The sequence below is a fragment of the Dunckerocampus dactyliophorus genome, chromosome 21, assembly GCF_027744805.1.
Source record: "Dunckerocampus dactyliophorus isolate RoL2022-P2 chromosome 21, RoL_Ddac_1.1, whole genome shotgun sequence".
NCBI lineage: Eukaryota > Metazoa > Chordata > Actinopteri > Syngnathiformes > Syngnathidae > Dunckerocampus > Dunckerocampus dactyliophorus.
Genome location: NC_072839.1, coordinates 11486494 through 11506360, shown reverse-complemented (window position 1 = coordinate 11506360; position 19867 = coordinate 11486494). Strand labels below are relative to the sequence as shown.

General features: G+C 43.9%; 1 protein-coding gene across 8 annotated transcripts in view; it reads left to right on the top strand.

Annotated features, from left to right (window-relative positions):
• Window positions 1–19867, top strand: part of LOC129173984 (receptor-type tyrosine-protein phosphatase mu-like) — a 41952-nt gene that overhangs the window by 8806 nt on the left and 13279 nt on the right. For 6 of the 8 annotated variants that reach the window (XM_054765466.1, XM_054765464.1, XM_054765462.1 and 3 more), the window contains exons 2-19: window positions 3861–3977; window positions 6194–6364; window positions 6468–6577; window positions 7390–7468; window positions 8018–8133; window positions 8543–8717; window positions 9115–9227; window positions 9340–9520; window positions 13510–13663; window positions 13740–13915; window positions 15057–15166; window positions 15247–15448; window positions 15519–15621; window positions 16303–16484; window positions 16697–16791; window positions 17487–17523; window positions 18443–18517; window positions 19669–19801. In XM_054765466.1, the coding sequence (XP_054621441.1) occupies window positions 3861–3977; window positions 6194–6364; window positions 6468–6577; window positions 7390–7468; window positions 8018–8133; window positions 8543–8717; window positions 9115–9227; window positions 9340–9520; window positions 13510–13663; window positions 13740–13915; window positions 15057–15166; window positions 15247–15448; window positions 15519–15621; window positions 16303–16484; window positions 16697–16791; window positions 17487–17523; window positions 18443–18517; window positions 19669–19801 (2329 nt within the window). The remainder of the gene's footprint in view (window positions 1–3860; window positions 3978–6193; window positions 6365–6467; window positions 6578–7389; window positions 7469–8017; window positions 8134–8542; window positions 8718–9114; window positions 9228–9339; window positions 9521–13509; window positions 13664–13739; window positions 13916–15056; window positions 15167–15246; window positions 15449–15518; window positions 15622–16302; window positions 16485–16696; window positions 16792–17486; window positions 17524–18442; window positions 18518–19668; window positions 19802–19867) is intronic. The other 2 variants (XM_054765468.1, XM_054765467.1) reach the window with 1 other exon arrangement.

The window sequence follows — 19867 nt, the reverse complement described above, 5'->3', positions numbered from 1 at the left end:
GCTGTTGTAGTGCTCCAGGTGGCATTTTGTTTTCATGTATCGATTGTCTGCTGTGATCCCGCCCACTAGTTGTCAGCACAGTAAAGTAAGTGTTGTGTTGTGTGTTGTTTGTGTTTTTTCTCTTGATATGAGCACATCGGTCTCCATGGCAACATAAAGGTCCAAGATGACCACCTGCATGCAGACTTCACATGAACAAAGTCAACACACGCGCACACACACAATGCCAGTGAAGTCAGAGTAATGTATGCGTGTGTTTACATGTGGTGATATTCCTACAGTATACACCGACACATGTTACATACAGGTGTCTCTTATTTGTCAAACTGTTGATATGGGTGGTACACATGATACAGGTGATGTTATATGTGAAACAGTTGATGATATGGGTCTTAGACATGATACAGGTGATATGTATAAAATGGTTGATGATATGGGTGTTAGACATGATACAGGTAATGTTATATGTGAAACAGTTCATGATATGGGTGTTAGACATGATACAGGTGATATGTGTAAAACGGTTGATGATGTGGGTGTTAGACATGGTACAGGTGATGTTATATGTGAAACAGTTCATGATATTGGTGTTAGACATGATAGAGGTGATATGTGGAAAACAGTTAGTGATATTGGTGTTAGACATGATACAGGTGATGTTATATGTGAAACAGTTGATGATATGGGTGTTAGACATGATACAGGTGATATGTATAAAACGGTTGATGATATGGGTGTTAGACATGATACAGGTGATATGTGGGAAAACAGTTGATGATATGGGTGTTAGACATGATACAGCTGATGTTATATGTGAAACAGTTAATGACATGGGTGTTAGACATGATACAGTTGATATGTGTAAAACGGTTGATGATATGGGTGTTAGACATGATACAGTTGATGTTATATGTGAAACAGTTAATGACATGGGTGTTAGACATGATACAGTTGATATGTGTAAAACGGTTGATGATATGGGTGTTAGACATGATACAGCTGATGTTATATGTGAAACAGTTAATGACATGGGTGTTAGACATGATACAGTTGATATGTGTAAAACGGTTGATGATATGGGTGTTAGACATGATACAGGTGATGTTAAATGTGAAACAGTTAATGATATTGGTGTTAGACATGATACAGCTGATGTTATATGTTAAACAGTTAATGATATGGGTGTTAGACATGATACAGGTGATATGTGGAAAACAGTTGATGATATGGGTGTTAGACATGATACAGCTGATGTTATATGTTAAACAGTTAATGATATGGGTGTTAGACATGATACAGGTGATATGTGGAAAACAGTTGATGATATGGGTGTTAGACATGATACAGGTGATGTTATATGTGAAACAGTTAATGATATGGGTGTTAGACATGATACAGGTGATGTTATATGTGAAACAGTTCATGATATGGGTGTTAGACATGATACAGGTGATGTTATACGTGAAACAGCTAATGATATTGGTGTTAGACATGATACAGATGATATGTGGAAAACAGTTGATGATATGGGTGTTAGACATTATACAGGTGATGTTAAATGTGAAACAGTTAATGATATTGGTGTTAGACATGATACAGCTGATGTTACGTGTGAAACATTTATGTGTGTTGGACATGATACAGGTGATGTTGTGTGTGAAACATTTGTGTGTGTTGGACATGATACAGGTGATGTTGTATGTGAAACAGTTAATGATATGGGTGTTAGACATGATACAGGTGATATGTGTAAAACAGCTGATTATATGAGTGTTAAACATGATACAGTTGATGTTATGTGAGAAACATGATAGACATGATACAGATTATGCTATGTGTGAATCATTTGTGTGTTAGACCTGATACAAGTGCTGTTATGTGTGAAACAGTTGATACTGTATGTGTGTTAGACATGATACAGGTGATGTAATTTTTCAAAACAGTTCATTAAGTGTGTTAGACATGATAGAGGTGATATGTGTAAAACAGTTGATGATCTGTGTTAGACATGATACAGGTGATAGAGGTGGTGCTAAGCATGAAACAGATGATTTTTGTTACGTATGAAACGTGATCCAGGGGATGACATGTGAAATAGGTGGTCTTATGTGTGAATTATGTGATACAGGTGATGTCAATTTGAAATTGGTGGTGTTCTTATGCATGAAACGGGTGATACAATGTCTGCAACAGTTGCGTATACATGTGCACAACATGATACAAATAATGTTATGTGTGAAGCAGATGATACATATGATGTATGTTAAACAGGTGATAGAAGTGATACTATGCATGAAACAGGTGATATGTTTTGTTACAGGTTGAATCGTGGTGTGGATGGTGATGTTGGTGTGTAATAGGTGGTGTTGTGTGTGTGCAACAGATGATACAGGTGATGTTGTTTTGAGTGAAACAGGTGGCGTTATCAACTAGGTGATACAGATGATGTTCTTATGCTTGAAACAGGTTGTGTTACATGTGAAACAAATGATAGAGGTGATGTGCGTAACAGGTGATGCAGGTGATATTATGAGTAAAACAGATGTTATGTATCAAACAGATGATACAAGTGGTTATGTATGGAACAGGTGATATATGTGAAGGCGGTCTCATATGTGAAACAGGTGATGTTATTTGTATGAAACAATACAGGTAATGTTATGCATAAAATGGGTAATTTTATTAATGTGTGAAATGGGTCATGATGTTATGTGTGAAACAGGTGATCATTTTAAGTATGAAACAAGTGGCACAGGTAATGTGTTGTGTGAAACAGGTGATATTATGTGTGGAACAGGTGATGTTATGTACGAAATAGGTGGTATTGTATGCGAAACGCTTAGCGACAATGCAGGTTGGCAGCAAGGTGTTTGTGAAGTTGATGTTGATTTACTTCCTCATCAGGGGTGGCGGCCTAAGATTCCGGGCTTCGATGGTTGCCATGGAGACACTAGGTTTTCAAGACATCCGCACTTGATGAACAGTAAATAACAGCAAAGGATGATGGGAAAAGTCACGTGACCGCGGTGGCTAGAGATCGATATTTGACCGATCAGTAAATCAAGCTGATGATTGTGCATCGATTAGAGCGCCTCCATCAAGTCTCTAACATGAGCGTTAGAAATTTCAGTCACCTGTTTATTGACCAGCTGACTGAAGACAATCAATGACTGCCCATGATGATGAAATGTCTCTCTCTTAAACACACACACGCACACAAAGAGAACAAAATGTGCGTCCTCAGGGTGTGTTTCTGCTCCCTGTCATCACTCTGCCAACACACATGTAACAGCATGGAATGGTATGTGACATGGACATCCCTCCCAGAGCTAAGTGTGTGTGTGTGGGGTGGGGGGGGGGTGGGGGGTGTCTTGCTTTCATTTCCTGTCAACAAACTGGTTGCTCTTAAACACGCTTTTGTTTTCTCTGATGAAACCACATGCAAAGTGAGGGCATTTGGACGTACTGTTAGGAGTGGTGGACAGATTGCGAACAAAGGCTGCAGTGGCACAGGAAGTAGAGCGGGTCGTCCAGTAACCGGAGGGTCGGCGGTTCCCAGTCACTGCTGTTGTGTCCCAGGGCAAGCCACAGCACCCACCTTGCCTCCATGGTTCCCCACACATGTATGTTCAGTTTCACTGACCGAAGACTCGGATCCGGTCCCAAGGCACTGCACGCCACTGCTCCTCAAAGGATGGGTTAAATGCAGGAGACAAATTTCACTGTACACGTGACAAATAAAGCCTTATAATTAAGCAGACAATGGCTAACATATGCTAACATGTCTTTTCACAACCACTCAACTTCTCCCCCATGCTTTGCGATTGGTCTGAACTAGCATCTTACTGTCTGTCTTTCAGCATGTCTTTTCGGGCACGGTCCGGACTGCAGTCTCGTCCAGTCAAAGGAAGACGACTTGGACTGGGAGCAAGGAGACCCTCAGGACAAAGCGGCGGGCGAGCCGTGGTTCCCTACAGGTACCCTCCTGCCATGTCAGGTGTCCCTCATTTGGAACATCAGGTTGTTATTTGAAACAGTTGGATTGGATCATAAACCGGTGGTGTGAACTTCACATGCAGAACTTCCTTTTTGAAACTGCCTCATTTAAGACGCTTTGTCACAATTTGCTATGTACAATATGCTCCTTAAATAGTGTCTGGGAGATTTATTTTACTCAGCTGCAGAGAGTACAAGGTGGTTACAAATATGATATATTTATGATCACTTTTCACCAATAAATAATGCTATTTCATGAAAGGATACATGTAACGTATAGTGATCTATATACACATACGCACGTCCTTTTGTGTTACTGGGACTTAAAGGAGGCAGAGTGTAAGCTTTTTGTTGTCTTCACTTGAATGCAGCACCAAAGACAATCTGCAGCTTTTCTTATCTTGCAACACTTTCTCCTCTGACTTATGGACGGACACTTCACACTCCGCTGCACACTTAAGTGTGTGTATGCGTGTGTGTGCGTGAGTGTGTGTATGTGTGTTTGGGGCAAGAGAGCGAGAGACGCCATTTGTCACATGCTCACCGAGGTTACACTGCTGACGAATGAGAATGCAGCGCTCTTAAATCAGGCAGCCAATCACGTAAGAGACAATGTGAGCGAGGACACACCGAGTGGACGTGCTTACTGTCCTACTTCGACTGATTTATTGGGGAGGTGGGGTCTCGCCTTTCTTTTCATCCATACCTGTGTGTGTGCGTGCGTGTGTCTCTCTGTGTGACTAATTGTAGCCAATGGAGGCAATCAGACAGCACACACACACACACAGCGGAGTGTCTGTAATAAAGGCCCTTCCTATCATGGCGTTCAAAACAGACTACTTTTCTGCTTCCTGTCTTTGCAGAGTCGTACTTGCTTACTGACTTCTACACATGACATTGCAGAAGCGTGGACCTTGTTGTGTGTAGCATGTAACATGCTCCTTTTTTGCCATTGGGTAGATGCCAGTTGACGTCTGTGATAAATTAAATGGACACTTTTTAAATGGAAGTTCGGCATGTGTTTTTACGACCACAGGATTGGTGACTGTAACTCTGGCTTTTTTTGGGGGTGGGGTTTATTCTCTAGCTCCTCCAAGCACGCACACACACTCCTGCATGTGTGCCGTTTAATGTTTTTATAAATGGTACAAGTTCAATCTATTCTGAAGCACGTTGCACTCTCTTTGCTGTCAGTGTGAACAACAGTCATCTCCTGTAATGCCCTTTGTGAACACACACACACACACACACACACACACACACACACACACACACACACACACACACACACACAGAGGCTTTGGACTGCTTGGTGCTTAGTTTGTTGTGAAATAAATGTGAGCAATGTGTGTTAATTACTGTAAACATCAAATATACTGTACGTTGTGTTAATTCATTCAATGGCAAAAAAATTAAATACTAATAAGCTTTATTTGAATTGACCACGTTGACATTTTGAATTGCCGTGGCAACCGCAATGTTACTCAGTCAGTCACGCTGCTGTGCCTGCTCATTGATTTACTCCACTGTGTGTGCGCGTGTGTGTGTGTGCGTGTGTCTGTGTCTCTGCTGAGTTCAGGGTATATTAATATTTCTAATAGGAGCGTTATCAGCTCACTGCCAGATGTACACAAAACACACACACATGCTGAGGCTTGAAGGCAAACCCCCCTAAACACACGCATGCACACACACACGCACACACTCAGTGGCTGTGAATGTTTGATATTCCCATAATGCTTTTGTGCGTCAAAGAGACCTGGAGGTCAAAATAACTTTTTTGTGTGTTTAGTGCATATACACACACACACACAGGTAAACAGTTTAAACGTAAACAAGATTGAATTTTTCATCTATTTGCCACCTGAAAATGTGAGTGAGTGTGTGTGTCAGGGTTAATGAGTGTTTATCAGCATGTCGGCATGCACATGCCCTTTGAATACATATGTGAGTGTGTGCGCATAGCCACCATGGTGCCAATGTAGTCAGTACTGGTTGGAGTGCAGCAGTATCCAGCCAATCAGATGCAAGCTCATGCCTGCTTCTTATTGGCTGCTTGAAATTTAATTTGCGTTATAATTTTTTTTTTTATGAAATTCTGCTGTATTTTCTATGCCCCTTGTCCTCATTAGGGTCAGAAGGTTAACTTACTCAGCCAGCGTCCAGCCAATGTCGGTGACTCACTTTCTGCTTGCAGGCTCCTCCCCCTTCCTATACGTGAACACGACGGGTCGCTACAGTGGTCAGCGCGCCCACCTGCTGCTGCCGCAGCTCAAAGAGAATGACACCCACTGCATCAACTTCATGTTCTATCAGACGGCAGCGCGCGACAGAGCCACGGCTGCCACGCTCAACGTCTACGTCAAAGGTACGCACAAATTAGGGTTGACAGAAAGGTCTTCATGGAGAGGCGGAGCTCATGTAAAGGTGTGGAGCCATTACATGGACTAACATTTGTGTGTTTGCTTCAGAGAACAACAGCCCTCTGGGTGTTCCTGTCTTTAACTCGTCTGGCCCCGCCCACCACACCTGGAGAGGGGTGGAGCTTGCTGTGTCCACCTTCTGGCCTAATTACTACCAGGTACAATATACACACACAGGTCATAAATAAGAGAACTTTTTAAAGGAACAATCAATTGCAGCTCACAAGAGCAGGCGTCTCTAATTATCCGTCACCATGGCAACGGTCGACTCCTATTTGAGTGGCAGTGAAAAGAAAGATGGAGGGCAGAATACAGTTAGACAATTATGTGGCCCCCATTGTCATTGTATTTTATTGTCATTGGCACACAGAACTACAGATGTAAAGTAGTCTTTAGGCTAATTCTGGCATATATACATGTAAATGTTCATGAATACGCACTGTCCCCTTTAAAATAAATAAACACAAAAATACAGGAAGCGGGCCACGGTGGCCAAGTGATTAGCATGTTAGCCACGCAGTCATGCGATCGGGAAGACCTGGGTTAGAATCTCCACTTGGGCATCTCTGTGTGGATTTTGCATGTTTTCATGTTTGCATGGGTTTGCTCCGAGTACTCCGCTTACCTCCCATATTCCAAAAACATGCATGTTAGGTTAATTGGCGACTTTAAATTGTCCATAGGTAAGAATATGAGTGCGAATGGTTGGTTGTTTGTCTGGCGACCAGTCCAGGACGTATCCCGCCTCTCGCCCGAAGTCAGCTGGGATAGGCTCCAGCATACACCCGCGACCCTAATTAGGATAAGGGGCATCGAAAATGGGTGGATGGATGCAGGAAGTGTATGTTTGTTGCCGTGGTGATAAGGCTGGCATGTACTGTTTACATTTGGACATCCTTCACTTGCTGTTGGTGCTAAGGCGACGGTGTTGCTGTAATTAACGGACATACTGTATTTATTGAATAATCAGGTGGTTTTTGAGGCAGTCAGCAGCGGGCACAGAGGGGGCGTGGCCATCAGAGACATCACACTGCAGGGACACCAGTGCAGTAAGTATACACACAAGACCCCCTCCTCGTGGCTTGATTGGATAACAACGTTATCGTGCGCATCAAAGAATTAAGGTCACCGTGTGTGTGAAGACAGGGGAGTTCATTAACATGTAAATTGATTAGCATGGGCTTTGATGTTCTCATTCCAAATTCTACTTTACTGAATGTCAACACAAACACACACACGTACACACAAAAGATTGATATCAGTCAGTCCGGTGCTTCTCAAATAGTGTGGTGGGCACCCTCTGGGAGGTGTGTGTAGGGGGGGGAAGCTGTCAGGAGGGGCATGAGCAACTTTAACTTAGAAATTGTTTTAAGTTGCTGCAATGTTATCTCAGCTCATTTTATAAATCTGCTTTTATAATCAGGTGATTATATGCAGAATGCTGGTGCCGGAAACTCATACAGTGGTTTGTACAGATAAATAAATATTATCAGGTTCTCAATAGCATTTCATTTTGGGGGGGGTGTGAAAAAAGTTCTGTGCCCTACAGGGGAATGAGTCAGTCAAATGACCTTTGTCCTGTCTGTGTGTGTCCCAAGTGAGCACACCTCACTTCCTGCACATCAAAGGCGTGGAGGTGAACGCGGGGCAGACGGCCATGTTTGCGTGCACTGTCAACGGACGCCCCCAGAGTAACGTACAACTCTTCCTGCAGGTACGCATCACGTATTGGTAAGGTAGTAAAGGTCTAAGACAGGATCATTCCACTGGCAGCACATGAGCCAAATATTGCACATGAATGATATCGGACTCGTCCGTCACATTCCTAAAAACAGCAGAGTGCACCTGTTATAATGAGGTTCTTTGACTAGTGTTGTTGTGGTAGGTCTTTAAAAACAGCAGAGCACTCCTGTCATAGAGAGGACCTGTGACCAATGTGGTTGCAGTACTGCCTGAAAAACAGCAAAGTGCTCCTGATAATAGAAGATCTTTGACTAGCGTTTTTACAGAAATAGTGAAGAGACAAGTCCAGCCGCTTCTCCCTAACTTTCTTAAAATATGGCCTCCCGAATAATTTAGTTGAAGAGCCCTGGTCTATGGCCATCATCATCTCTTCTCTTCAGGGTATGAACGGTCGTCAAGCCGTCGTCAAGGAAACAAAGCCGGTTAACTCGCGGCGTTACGTGGCCACCTTCGATGTGGACAACACCACTAAAGGTGACTCTGGACGGTATCGATGCATCGGGCAGTCGGATCGTGGAGTGGGCGTGTCCTCCTATGCTGACCTCACTGTCAAACGTAAGCATTGTCTTTGTATTGGTAAGTTTGAACGAAAGTTTGTCAAAGCTTGTTTATGTTAGTGAGGAGTGATCACTCGATACTGAATGCTCTGTGATATCTGCAAACACACACACAGGTGAATGTGTGTGTGTGTGTGTGTGTGTGTGTGTGTGTGTGTGTGTGTGTGTGTGTGTGTGAGAGTGTGTGTGTGAAGTGGGTCAGGAGGAAGTAGAGCAGCACCACCGGGGATTGTGGGTAATAAATTCCAGGTCTGCCGTGACTTGCCGAAGGTCACGAATATTAATTAACTCGTTAACTCCTTCCTTTCCTTGTTAAGAGAGGCCAGAGTGTGTGTGTCTGTGTCTATGTGTATGTGTGTGGGGAGAGACTCATCCTGGTTGTGTTTGTCCCTCAGAGCCGCCTGTCCCCATCGCCCCCCCTCAACTAACAGCGGTAGGTGCCACCTACCTGTGGATCCAACTCAATGCCAACTCCATCAATGGAGACGGTCCAATCATAGAGAGAGAGGTAAGTGGGTAGTCCAGAACCTTCACTGGACCGTTTTGACTTGAAATAAGTCTCATTTCTTAGCCAACTAGAGCTACGCTCCTGACTGTGGAATGTGTGGATGACTTTTAAGGTGGAATACCGCACCATGGCGGGCATGTTGATTGACACCACACCTGTGGACAAGCCCACCCACAAGATAGGACACCTGGACCCCGACACTGAGTACGAGATCAGCGTTCTGCTCACCAGACCCCTGGAGGGAGGCACAGGGAACCCTGGGCCGCCTCTGAGGGCTCGCACAAAGTGCGCAGGTAAGCTTGCCGTGGGCCAATCAGAGAACAGTAAGCATTACAGTATGTGCCAAAAGTGAGTACACCCCTCACATTTTAGGAATCGTTGTATATCTATTCAAGGAACAATACTATACAAATGAAATTTGAATATAACTTAGAGTAGTCGGTGTACAGCTTGGAATACATGTTTTTCTCAGTGAACCACAGCTCCCCTGTGTTGGCAGCACTCATACTGCCTCAGACCATGATGCTATTACCATGCTTAACTGCAGGCAAGACACAGATATCTCGCTACTCACTTGTGTTGCCTGCTGTTAGACAATAATGGTTAGTGTCAATTTTAAGTCATTTGTCTTTAAATCTATGCTGCTATGCAAGCTGTACATGTACTACTCTAAAGTGTAGCTAAGTGTTTTTTTCTATAGTATTGTCCCATGAGAATATATACTGTCATCCTCATGGTTGCTTGAAATGTGAGGGCCGTACCTGCTTTTGCCAGATACCGTATATTAGCATGCTGCGCTAGTCTTTGCTCGCCAATGCTGAGATTGTTACATTAGCATGCTTTAGTAGCAAGTTAGCAGAGCTCATCAGGTGGCTAATGGTTAGCGATGAGGTCATTAAAACTGTGGGGCAGATGAGGCTTTGTTAGCGCTGTGCTCATTAGCCGCAAATGGCAGCAGTGTACACATCAGCATGTGTCTGTGTGTAAAAAAAACAAAACAACAATTAACAGCTAATTATCGACCCACGCCAGTGTTGTTGATGATCTTTTTAAACACCATTCTTTCAGTTATATATTTATTTATGAAAATGTCTAGTCGTAAAACGGTGTCAGGCTCGAACACACACACGGGTCACAGTGGAGAACGTTGTCAAGTTCTGATGGTTCTAGATGAAAGAACATCTGTCACCGCGTTGGTTGCTCTCTTGTAAGCTCCGCCCCTCAGGACTGTCTGCAGCCGTAAACAAACTCCCCATTGGGAGCCAACGCAGGAAACCCAAAAGATGCAACTGAAAGATGTGTGCATGTGTGAGACAACTGGTGTGTCACCCACACACACACTCAGCGTGATGATTTACGCTCTGATAACACTCATCTGTCATCAAGTCACTTTTATTTATTCATCTTACTGCAGATGAATTATACAGTTTGTGTGTGTTAAATAATGAATTGGCGTGTCCATCAAACAAGCTTTGTGACTTAGAGCCCAGGGAGGCGACTCAGTGTGACGCCACGTAAACACTCGCATAAACTTCTTCTTTTGGAAAAATGAACGCACAAAGAAACATTTCTAATTGTAGCAGTATACTAAAGGCAGTCAGCAATAACTAACAAAGTTGACTTTTTTACATAATTGCTTTGAATGTCCATTGACTGCCATCAGACAGCATACTTCCTGATAAGCAGGAAGTTAAGATTGAAAAAAAAATAAATGTGTTAAAATAAAGTGACATGGCATTTGTTTTTTTTACATAAAAACCGTGTTAGGGGGGCAAAAAAAGTTTTCAATAATGTAGTCGCTCCATAATCATCACTTTCAAAGATTTTATTAAAAATGTACAATGGTTCATTCTCATGCAAAAAGCAGTGAAAAAAGTCAGAGCAGATGTTTTCAAAATAAAATATTTCAACCATTTTGGGAATAAAATTTGAATCTTCCATGCAACACACACACTCACAAAGACACACGCGTGTGTTAACATCCATTAAAGTCTGCGCGCCGTTTGTCCAGGCTTTTAGAATATTGCGTATCAATATTTCACTTTCATTCTTTTTTGCACTTCACATTTTCACGCTCGACTCGTCCAGTAAACATTCCAAAGCTTTTTAGACCTTTTACATCTCGATCTCTATTTTTATTTGTATCATTGCGACTCCCTCAATTGAATTTACGTGTGTGTGTGTGTGTGTGTGTGTGTGTGTGTGTGTGTGCGCGCGGGCAAGCTGACTTTTAGGATATTCCATCTCTTTCTATTTGGAACGCGTTTGTTTGAGTGACATGTTCACGGAGGTCATCCATCACTCGTGCAGCTCCTCCTCCTCATCATCGGCTTCATCGCCGCGTCTAGCTCAGATCAAATCTGCTGTAAATGAAAAATTAAACCTCCTCCTCCTCCTTCTCCTTGCGGAGTCACCTTCAAACAGCCGACGACGTGTCTTCTTCTTGGAAGCAGACAATCCAAATGTAAACTTTATTGTCTTTCAAATGACAAAAAGAATATGAATATATGGAACAAAAAGTATTACATGGATTATAGTTCAGTCCCGAATATTTTTATTGTTACCAACAGAATAATTTTACAAAAACAATGCTTAAATGCGTCGGATAAAATTTCTCCTTTTAAAGACGGTATTTGAAGGCATCCAAAAATGCCTGAAGTTGGATAAATAAAGAAAAGCTGGCAGAACGTTGTGCAGTTTAAAAAATTAATGCCAAAAAAACCTGATTATAATCACAAAATATTTTTAAACTAATCTAATCTAATCTAATCTGATCCTCAAAATAATAGTCTAATAAGTTTAGGTCTGTGTAGAATGGTGTCTGGGCCTGTTTGCATGGTTAGCATCAGCAAGAGTCCTCTTCCAGTGCACAAGTCTTTTGGGAGCACAAACAAGTCAGCCAGTAGCTCTCGCAACACGATGGCGGCGATGATGATGATGATGATGATCATGATGGGGTGACGTGCTAGCAGCTGCAAAGGGGAGTGAATAGGACGCTAATTAGTTTGGCGAGACCCTCACTCATGGAGGAAGAGACGTCCTCTTTTGACACAAAAGATGCACAGCTGTGGCACAAACACACACGCACGCACACGCACATGTACACAGTCGCCAACAGGAAGTGAGGGCATCCAACACTTTGAGAGTTTGGAAAAATACCTGATGACATCATCAACTGGGAGCTTTTTATTTTACACCCCATCCCCACCCCACCCCCTTGGCGTCTGATTTAAATGTCAGGTTGAAATTATGGGATGGCGGGGGTAGAATAGTCAGAATTTATGAGATTGCGTTCACTTTCCCCCCCCTCAGGGATTATGGGTAATAGGATCCACTGCAATCCCTGCCTCACTCCTTCTCCTTGACCTCCAACCCCTTTGTTCCTACCTAGTGTGTGTGTGTGTGTGTGTGTGCGCGCGCGCGCGTGCGTGTGCATGTGTGTGTGCGTGGTGGAGGTTCAGCTCAAATTCTCTCTTTCATCATGCAATCGCTGTGGAGAAACTCACAAGTGCTTCCATTGTGCACTCTGTGTGTGTGTGTTTGTGTGCATGTGTAGGGGGTGTCAAGAAGGCAACTGAGAACAGGAAATCTATTGTTCATCAGCAGCAAAACACCTGAGAAAGCTGGTGCACACACACACACACGCACGCACACGCACACACCATGTGGCTTTCTAGGAGAAATTGGTGTTTCCTGCTTTCATCAATCATTCTTCTCTATGTGGATCACTGTCTGTCATCTTCAACTAAGACCCTTACGTGTGTGTGTGTGTGTGTGTGTGCGTGTGTGCGTGTGCGTGTGTGCGTGTGCGTGTGTGCGCGCGCGTGCATGTGTGTGCCGCTCTGTGGGAAGCTTTAATCTTGTCTCTCAAGAGAAGCTTGTTCATTCAGGACATCATCTTCATCATGACTGTATTTAATCATGGCACCCCTAAAAATATCACTGGTGATGATGGTATTTGTAATATAGATTTAGAATGCATTTTTATTATTTATTATTAATATTATATTCTTTTTTTATATCATTGTCTTCTGCTTTTGAGAAGCATGTTAAGTGTAATTTACTTATATTTGGATAGTAAAATCTATTTTCATGTTTAAACGGGCCTGTTAGTATCCAATCCAATACCTCCAAACATGTATTATATTCTATTAGTTTGTGATTTAGACATTTTTAGACTCTACAGTCTGACTAATTATTGACTAATTGACCTTCAGCAAGGTGCAAATTCCACTATTCACGTTCCTAAACCAATATTTTGTGGGTTTTAAACTCATTTTAGACCCGATGCACGGCCCACGTCACCTCCAGGTGGTGGACGTGCGCTCCAAAGAGGTGACCATCCAATGGGAACCTTTTGGCTACAGCGTGACCCGCTGTCACAGCTACAACCTAACAGTGCAGTATCGCTACAGGCCTGCAGGGGCCTCCGCCAGGTAAGCAAATGCGGGGAGGGGCCAGCTGGTGGGGGTGCAGCTACAATGACCCCACCTCTTGTTTGTTACCGTGCAGAAATCCGGCGAAGGAGGAAGTGCTGGAGGAAGTGGCGTACGACTCACGTGGCCTCCCGCCTCAGCACACCGTGGGAAACCTGCCACCCTTCACCAACGTCAGCATGAAGCTCGTTGTCAGTAACCCCGAAGGACGTAAGGAGAGCGAGGAGCTGCTGGTGTTGACGGATGAGGACGGTACGAAACAATGGAAATTATTTTCTCCAAGCTAGCTAACTAGCATTGCTTTGTGCTTATGTGTGTAGGATTCCTTATTTAAAAAAGCAATATTTTTTTCGTTAGAGCATAGAAAACCTGTTTACGACCTTCTAAATTCAGTTTTTAACATTATTCAAGCCCCCCTATACATGAAGTAGCACCCCATAGTCACTTTTACACTTGTATTACCAAATATCCATCCATCCATTTTCGATGCCGCTTCTCCTCATTCGGATCACGGGTATTACCAAATACAGTAGACATAATAACAGTAAATAAGGCATTTAAGACTTAAATAAGACTCATGCTTATTTCGCGGTAATGTTAATGGTTTCATTTATTAAACATGCATACAAGTTCCATTGGAATGCATCACATATTACAATTCCCAATTCCATATGTCCAAAAAGGAGTAGGAAGAAGCAAAGCTTATTTAATCTTACCCCCGTATGTGTTGCCGTAAATGTGTTCCGTAGGGGAGCAGCGTGAGTGGCGCACGAGACGTGACGCCAGGGGTTCAGAGTTGAGTTTCAGCTTGCCGTGGGTTACGGCCGCAGAAGTAGCCCGTGTTTCTTCAGGGATTTTTATGAGAGATTATTGTGCCTGTTGTGAGGTAATTCAAACCTGTAATGAAAGCCTGTTGTTCCAGTGCTTGTGTGTCTCATCGAACATTACAGTAACATTACTGACACCTAGTAACTAGTATTACATCAAAACTACTACATCAATGTTTTTTGAATGCCTTACATTTGTGTTTGAGTTAATTTAGCTATTTTTATGCTTGAAAATGATTCATTTAGGCAAAATATATAATATATTATACATTATTTATATACACTATATATAATACATAACATTAAATATGCATGTTTTCAGTAGGCCTTATTCAACCACAAAACAGTGTAATTTATCATTCCAACCGCAAAATTGTGAGGGACGACTGTACTTGTAAAATGTGGAGAAAAAAGTTTCAGAACCACGGAACTACCCAAAATGTTAGCGTTTAGCGCATAAGGTTGTTTTAGCGTCATCCCACAATTGAATACATTTTTGAGTCGGAGCCCAGACTGCTCACCATGCTAATGCTAATGCTAATTTTTAATGCCGTTGACTCTCACAGTTCCAGGAGCAGTTCCATTGGAGTCCATTGTGGGCAGCACCTACGAGCAGCACATCAGTGTGAGCTGGTCAGAACCGGTGCACACATACGGCCGCATCCGAAAGTACGAGGTTGGTAACATCCATAAACTTGCCAATCAATGACAGTGAGGCAGGAAATAACATCTTTATATGGTTGCCCTTCCTGACAGATCTCCTTCAAAGCACTGAGTTCATTCGACTCGGACTTGGACCTGACCAATCAGAGCGGGAAGGTGCTTAAAGAGGCCAATGAGACAAGTCATGTGTTCACCGGCCTCTTCCCGGGCTCTACTTACTCCTTCACAATAAGAGCATCCACCGTCAAAGGCTTTGGGCCACCGGTCGTCACTCAGTTCACCACCAAGATCCAAGGTAGGGGTAGTTCATTTGAAAATATAAGCGCACTGCCTCCAAGCGAGTTACCACGTCTTTTGCTCCTCAGCGCCCGTGATGCCCGCCTACGAGCTGCAGTCTCCTCTCAACCAGACCGAGTCCACCGTCACTGTCCTGCTCAGACCCGCACGAAGCCGCGGCGCCCCCGTCAGGTGACATACACGCCTACGTTCCCCTATATTTGTTCCTCCACCCACTCACATATGACTCCTCTGTATGTGTATGTGTGTGACAGTAATCTGATTACAGCTGCAGGTCGCCCGCGGCAGCACCTTTTGTACTGCCGTCTTATACGAGCTTACGTGTGCATGCGTGCCCAAAGGCGACGTTCTGGCATGTCAAAGGAAACAAAAGCTATGTTAAATATAAACACACAAATATCACATTGTGTGCAACATCACACAGACGCACAAAGGAACAACAGACTAACTCTGCTTGCAGAACAAATAAGAAGTGCAGTGTTCGCAAATCAGATTACATCTTGTAAACACACTAGGTTTTTATCACGTATGGTAATGTGTGTGAGTGTTGATGAGAGAACTCATGCGGTGATGTCATCGTAAGTATAATAAAATAATAGAAATGTTTCAAGTGACACTTTGACGTTGTCAACATGTTGTCTTTAAATCTTGCATGTTTTGCTCATGAAAACTTAATAAAGCGTAAGATTGATGCTGCTGAATATTTCAACAGATGTGTGCGTGCGAGTGTGTTGTCATTGAGTGTAACCCCTCACTCAAAAAAGTCTGTTACATGACAATTTGACTATTAACGACAACAAGGTAGCATGTAGCTAACGAGCACAAACACAAGCTGTGTGTGTGTGTGTGTAGTAAGTACCAGGTCGTGGTGGAGGAAGAGCGCCCCCGCAGGCAGAGAAGGGGAACGGCAGAGATCTTACGTTGCTACCCGGTGCCGATCCACTTCCAGAATGCCACGCTGCTCAATTCACAGTACTACTTCAGTGCAGAGTTGCCCGTCAGCCAGCTGAGGGCCCCGGCGCCATTTTGTGTCGGTGAGTAAGTTGCTTCCGCCAGCCAATCACAGCCGAGCTCGGACGTTCTTACATATTGTTGCCATAAACACTGTTCACACACACACACACACATACACATACTAAACAGTGAGGCATCTCTTTAATACACACTTGTTAACGCTTGTTACATTACTCAGCTACAAGTCAGTCTGATGTTGATGGAGATGGTGATGATGTCATGTGATATTCAGGTGACAACGGGACATACGGTGGCTTCTGGAACGCTCCTCTGCTGCCTCACAAGAGCTACGCCATCTACTATCAGGCCGTCAGCAGCGCTAACGGGGTGAGAACAAACATACATGCACACATGCATGCACATGTTAGAATGGAGTTGAGCCCTAAATTTGAACTTTGACCCCATCTGGACCCCACAAAGACAACAAAACTAGAGCACAGACACATTTTTATAGGACAGCGGCGCCTGCAGCGTGTGTGTGAAACAGATAATTGTTCGCTGCTGCAAGATGTTATTGTGTTGTGTGTTAATTATTGACGCTTGGAGGTTTAATTGGTGTGTGTGTGTGTGTGTGTTGAATAATGCAGTGACAGGAGAGCTTTTCACTGTCACCACACCACAGACACACACACACACACACACACACGCGCCACCACACGCCGCCGTAGCGAATGTGTGTTTGTGCGCATGAATATTCATGAGCTCTTGTGGTTAATTTGTCGTCTGTTTGTTAAAACCAGAAAGACACAAGATGTTCCATCTCACTTTGCACAGACTCCCTGTGTGTGTGTGCGTGTGTGTGTGTGTGTGTGCGTGTGTGTGTGTGTGCGTGCGTGTGTGTGTGTGTGTGCGTGTGTGTGCGTGTGCGTGTGTGTGTGTTGGCTGTTAAATGCCACGGGCTGAGACACAGCCATTTTCCTTCTGTCCATTCTGTTTACAACTTGTGTGTGTGTGTGTGTGTGTGTGTGTGTGTGTGTGTGTGTGTGTGTGTGCGTGCGTTTCTGCGTGCTTCTCGCTCACAGGAGACAAAGATTGACTGCGTCCGTGTGGCCACTAAAGGTAATGCAATGCTGTATTTTATTTTGAAAGCATGCTTGAAATTGAAAATCTATTTTATTTTGTTGTTTGTATGACAAAGGGGTGGAGCCAAGGCGAATTTGTGGGCAGATCAATAAATGGATTTGAATGAATGAATGAATGGATTTGTGAGCTAACTACATTAGCAGCTCGATAGCTAGCTAGGCACCAGCCAGTCCAATTGGGACACAGACGAATGCTAAACTGTCCTTCACCTGTCCTCTCCTACGTACAGACACATGCGCAACACACACTTACACGGATGCTACGCTAACACAATGCTAATGACTGGAACTCTATGGATGTCCAGGGAGACATTAAGCAGACGAGCTAAACAAGCTAAAAAGTGTGATCTCTCCCCTGATGGACATCCCGTGCACAACACACACACAGCAGTTGACTATTGTGACTTTAATCAGTTTTTATTGGTGCACAGTTGTGGAGCTTAATGACACTGGAAGCTGATTGGCTTGTCCCCTCCCTTGACACCTGTCAGTCACACTATAGGAGCCAACCATGTCCCCTTGGAGGGGTGTGGTGGGGTTCAAGCTATAGTACAATGAGCTGTTCGTTCTTCTTCTTTGTAACTTTTTCTAGCTCAACATGCTAATATGCTAATGTGTCAACATGCTAACAAAGTATCTGCTGCTCCTCTTTCGCCTGGTTTGATTACTAATGTCTGAAGATCACATGTCTCTTTTAGGACCTAACGTGGCCGTCCCGCATCAGCCTGGGATGGTGTACTTTTTGTAAGTTTTAGCGCCACAATCAGAGATTTCTGCTACTCAGGCTGATGTGGGTGCCACCAACAGGAAGGGATAACCAGGGAGGGTGGTGGGATGATGCTGCATGTTCCTAATATTTCTGCTGACTCTCTGCATGCTCCATTCTGGATGATCAGCTGCTATCATCAGCACGCAGCTCAGCACGCCACACGCCGGCCTCGCCCCTGCGGCCGGCGACAAGCAGCTCGCAGGTCAGATGCCACAGTTCCCCCCCGCCCCCCCTCTCTCTCTCTGTCTCTGTCATGCCCCTGCATTCCAAGTAGCCTTTATTTTGAAAGGGAGTGTTTGTCATTAATCAATCGCATCAGTACAAATATCCACAGTGTGTGTGTGTGTGTTTGAGTGTGCGTGCGCACGTGTGCTGCATTCATTTACAACAGACAGCAGAGCAGGTGCAGTGCGCACACACACACACACACACACATTTACAGCCTACAGAAAATTACATTTAAATATTTAAAGCCTGAAGGAAACTATTTAACTACCATCTTACACACACACACACACACACACACACACGCACACGAACGCACGCACACACACACACACACACACGCACACACCTCCCACTCAGTGTGACTGGCTGAAGCCCTGAAGCTTCACTTTTATATACAAACATCTTTTCTCCACTCTGTGTGTGTGTGTGTGTGTGTGTGTGTGTGTGTGTATGTGTGTGTGTGTGTGTATATATGAGTTAGATGATTAAGTGAGGCAGTCAATAGTCAAGCTGACCTTGAAAGAGACAAACAGGAAGTTGAAAACATCTCTTTCTAGACCACTTTGGACCAAAGTGAACTGGTTTCTGTCAGTGGCTTTTTCTAAACATTAAACAGCCTTTCAATTCTGCATTAGAAGCTTGCAGAAAAGAAAGATGGCGGCTGTAGTTTGCTGCTGTGTGTTAATTAGGGTGCTAATGAGCTAGCAAGTTGAGCCTTTGCTGTCATGGTAACACACAGGAAGTGAGCAGTGGCCCCTGATGGCCCAGTCAGGGGTTACAGGCCACCCGTCTCCTTTTGTTGGGTTTGCTGTTGTCATAACAATGCAAAAAACACAAGTATATGTGCCATTCTTGCCACCTCCTGACTCCGCCTCTATTCCCACCCATGACCTGACTGCCTCAATTCTTGGCAACTCTCGACTCCGCCTCCATCCCTGCCCACCTTCCGACTCCACCTCCAATATTCCACTTTGTCAATGACTGTGATATTCTCTGCTGATGACTTGATTAATTAGCTTAGCAAATGTTTAAATGTAAACATTATGTTAATTAACTATGAGGTCATATTTATTGAACATACTGTAGATTAATTTTAATAACGAATGTTCATTTGCAATGTTTCAGGAGCTGCCACCAGGAAGCCCGAACCGGATCAGGAGAAACAATCGGACCACACGGTGAAGATCGCCGGCGCCATGGCGGGCGTCCTGCTGTTCATTATCATCTTCCTCGGAGTTGTCCTTCTCATGAAGAAACGGTAAGAAAACACGCAGTATGGGCGGGGCTGACAGGGGGACGGACACCACTGCTAATGAGTCTGTGC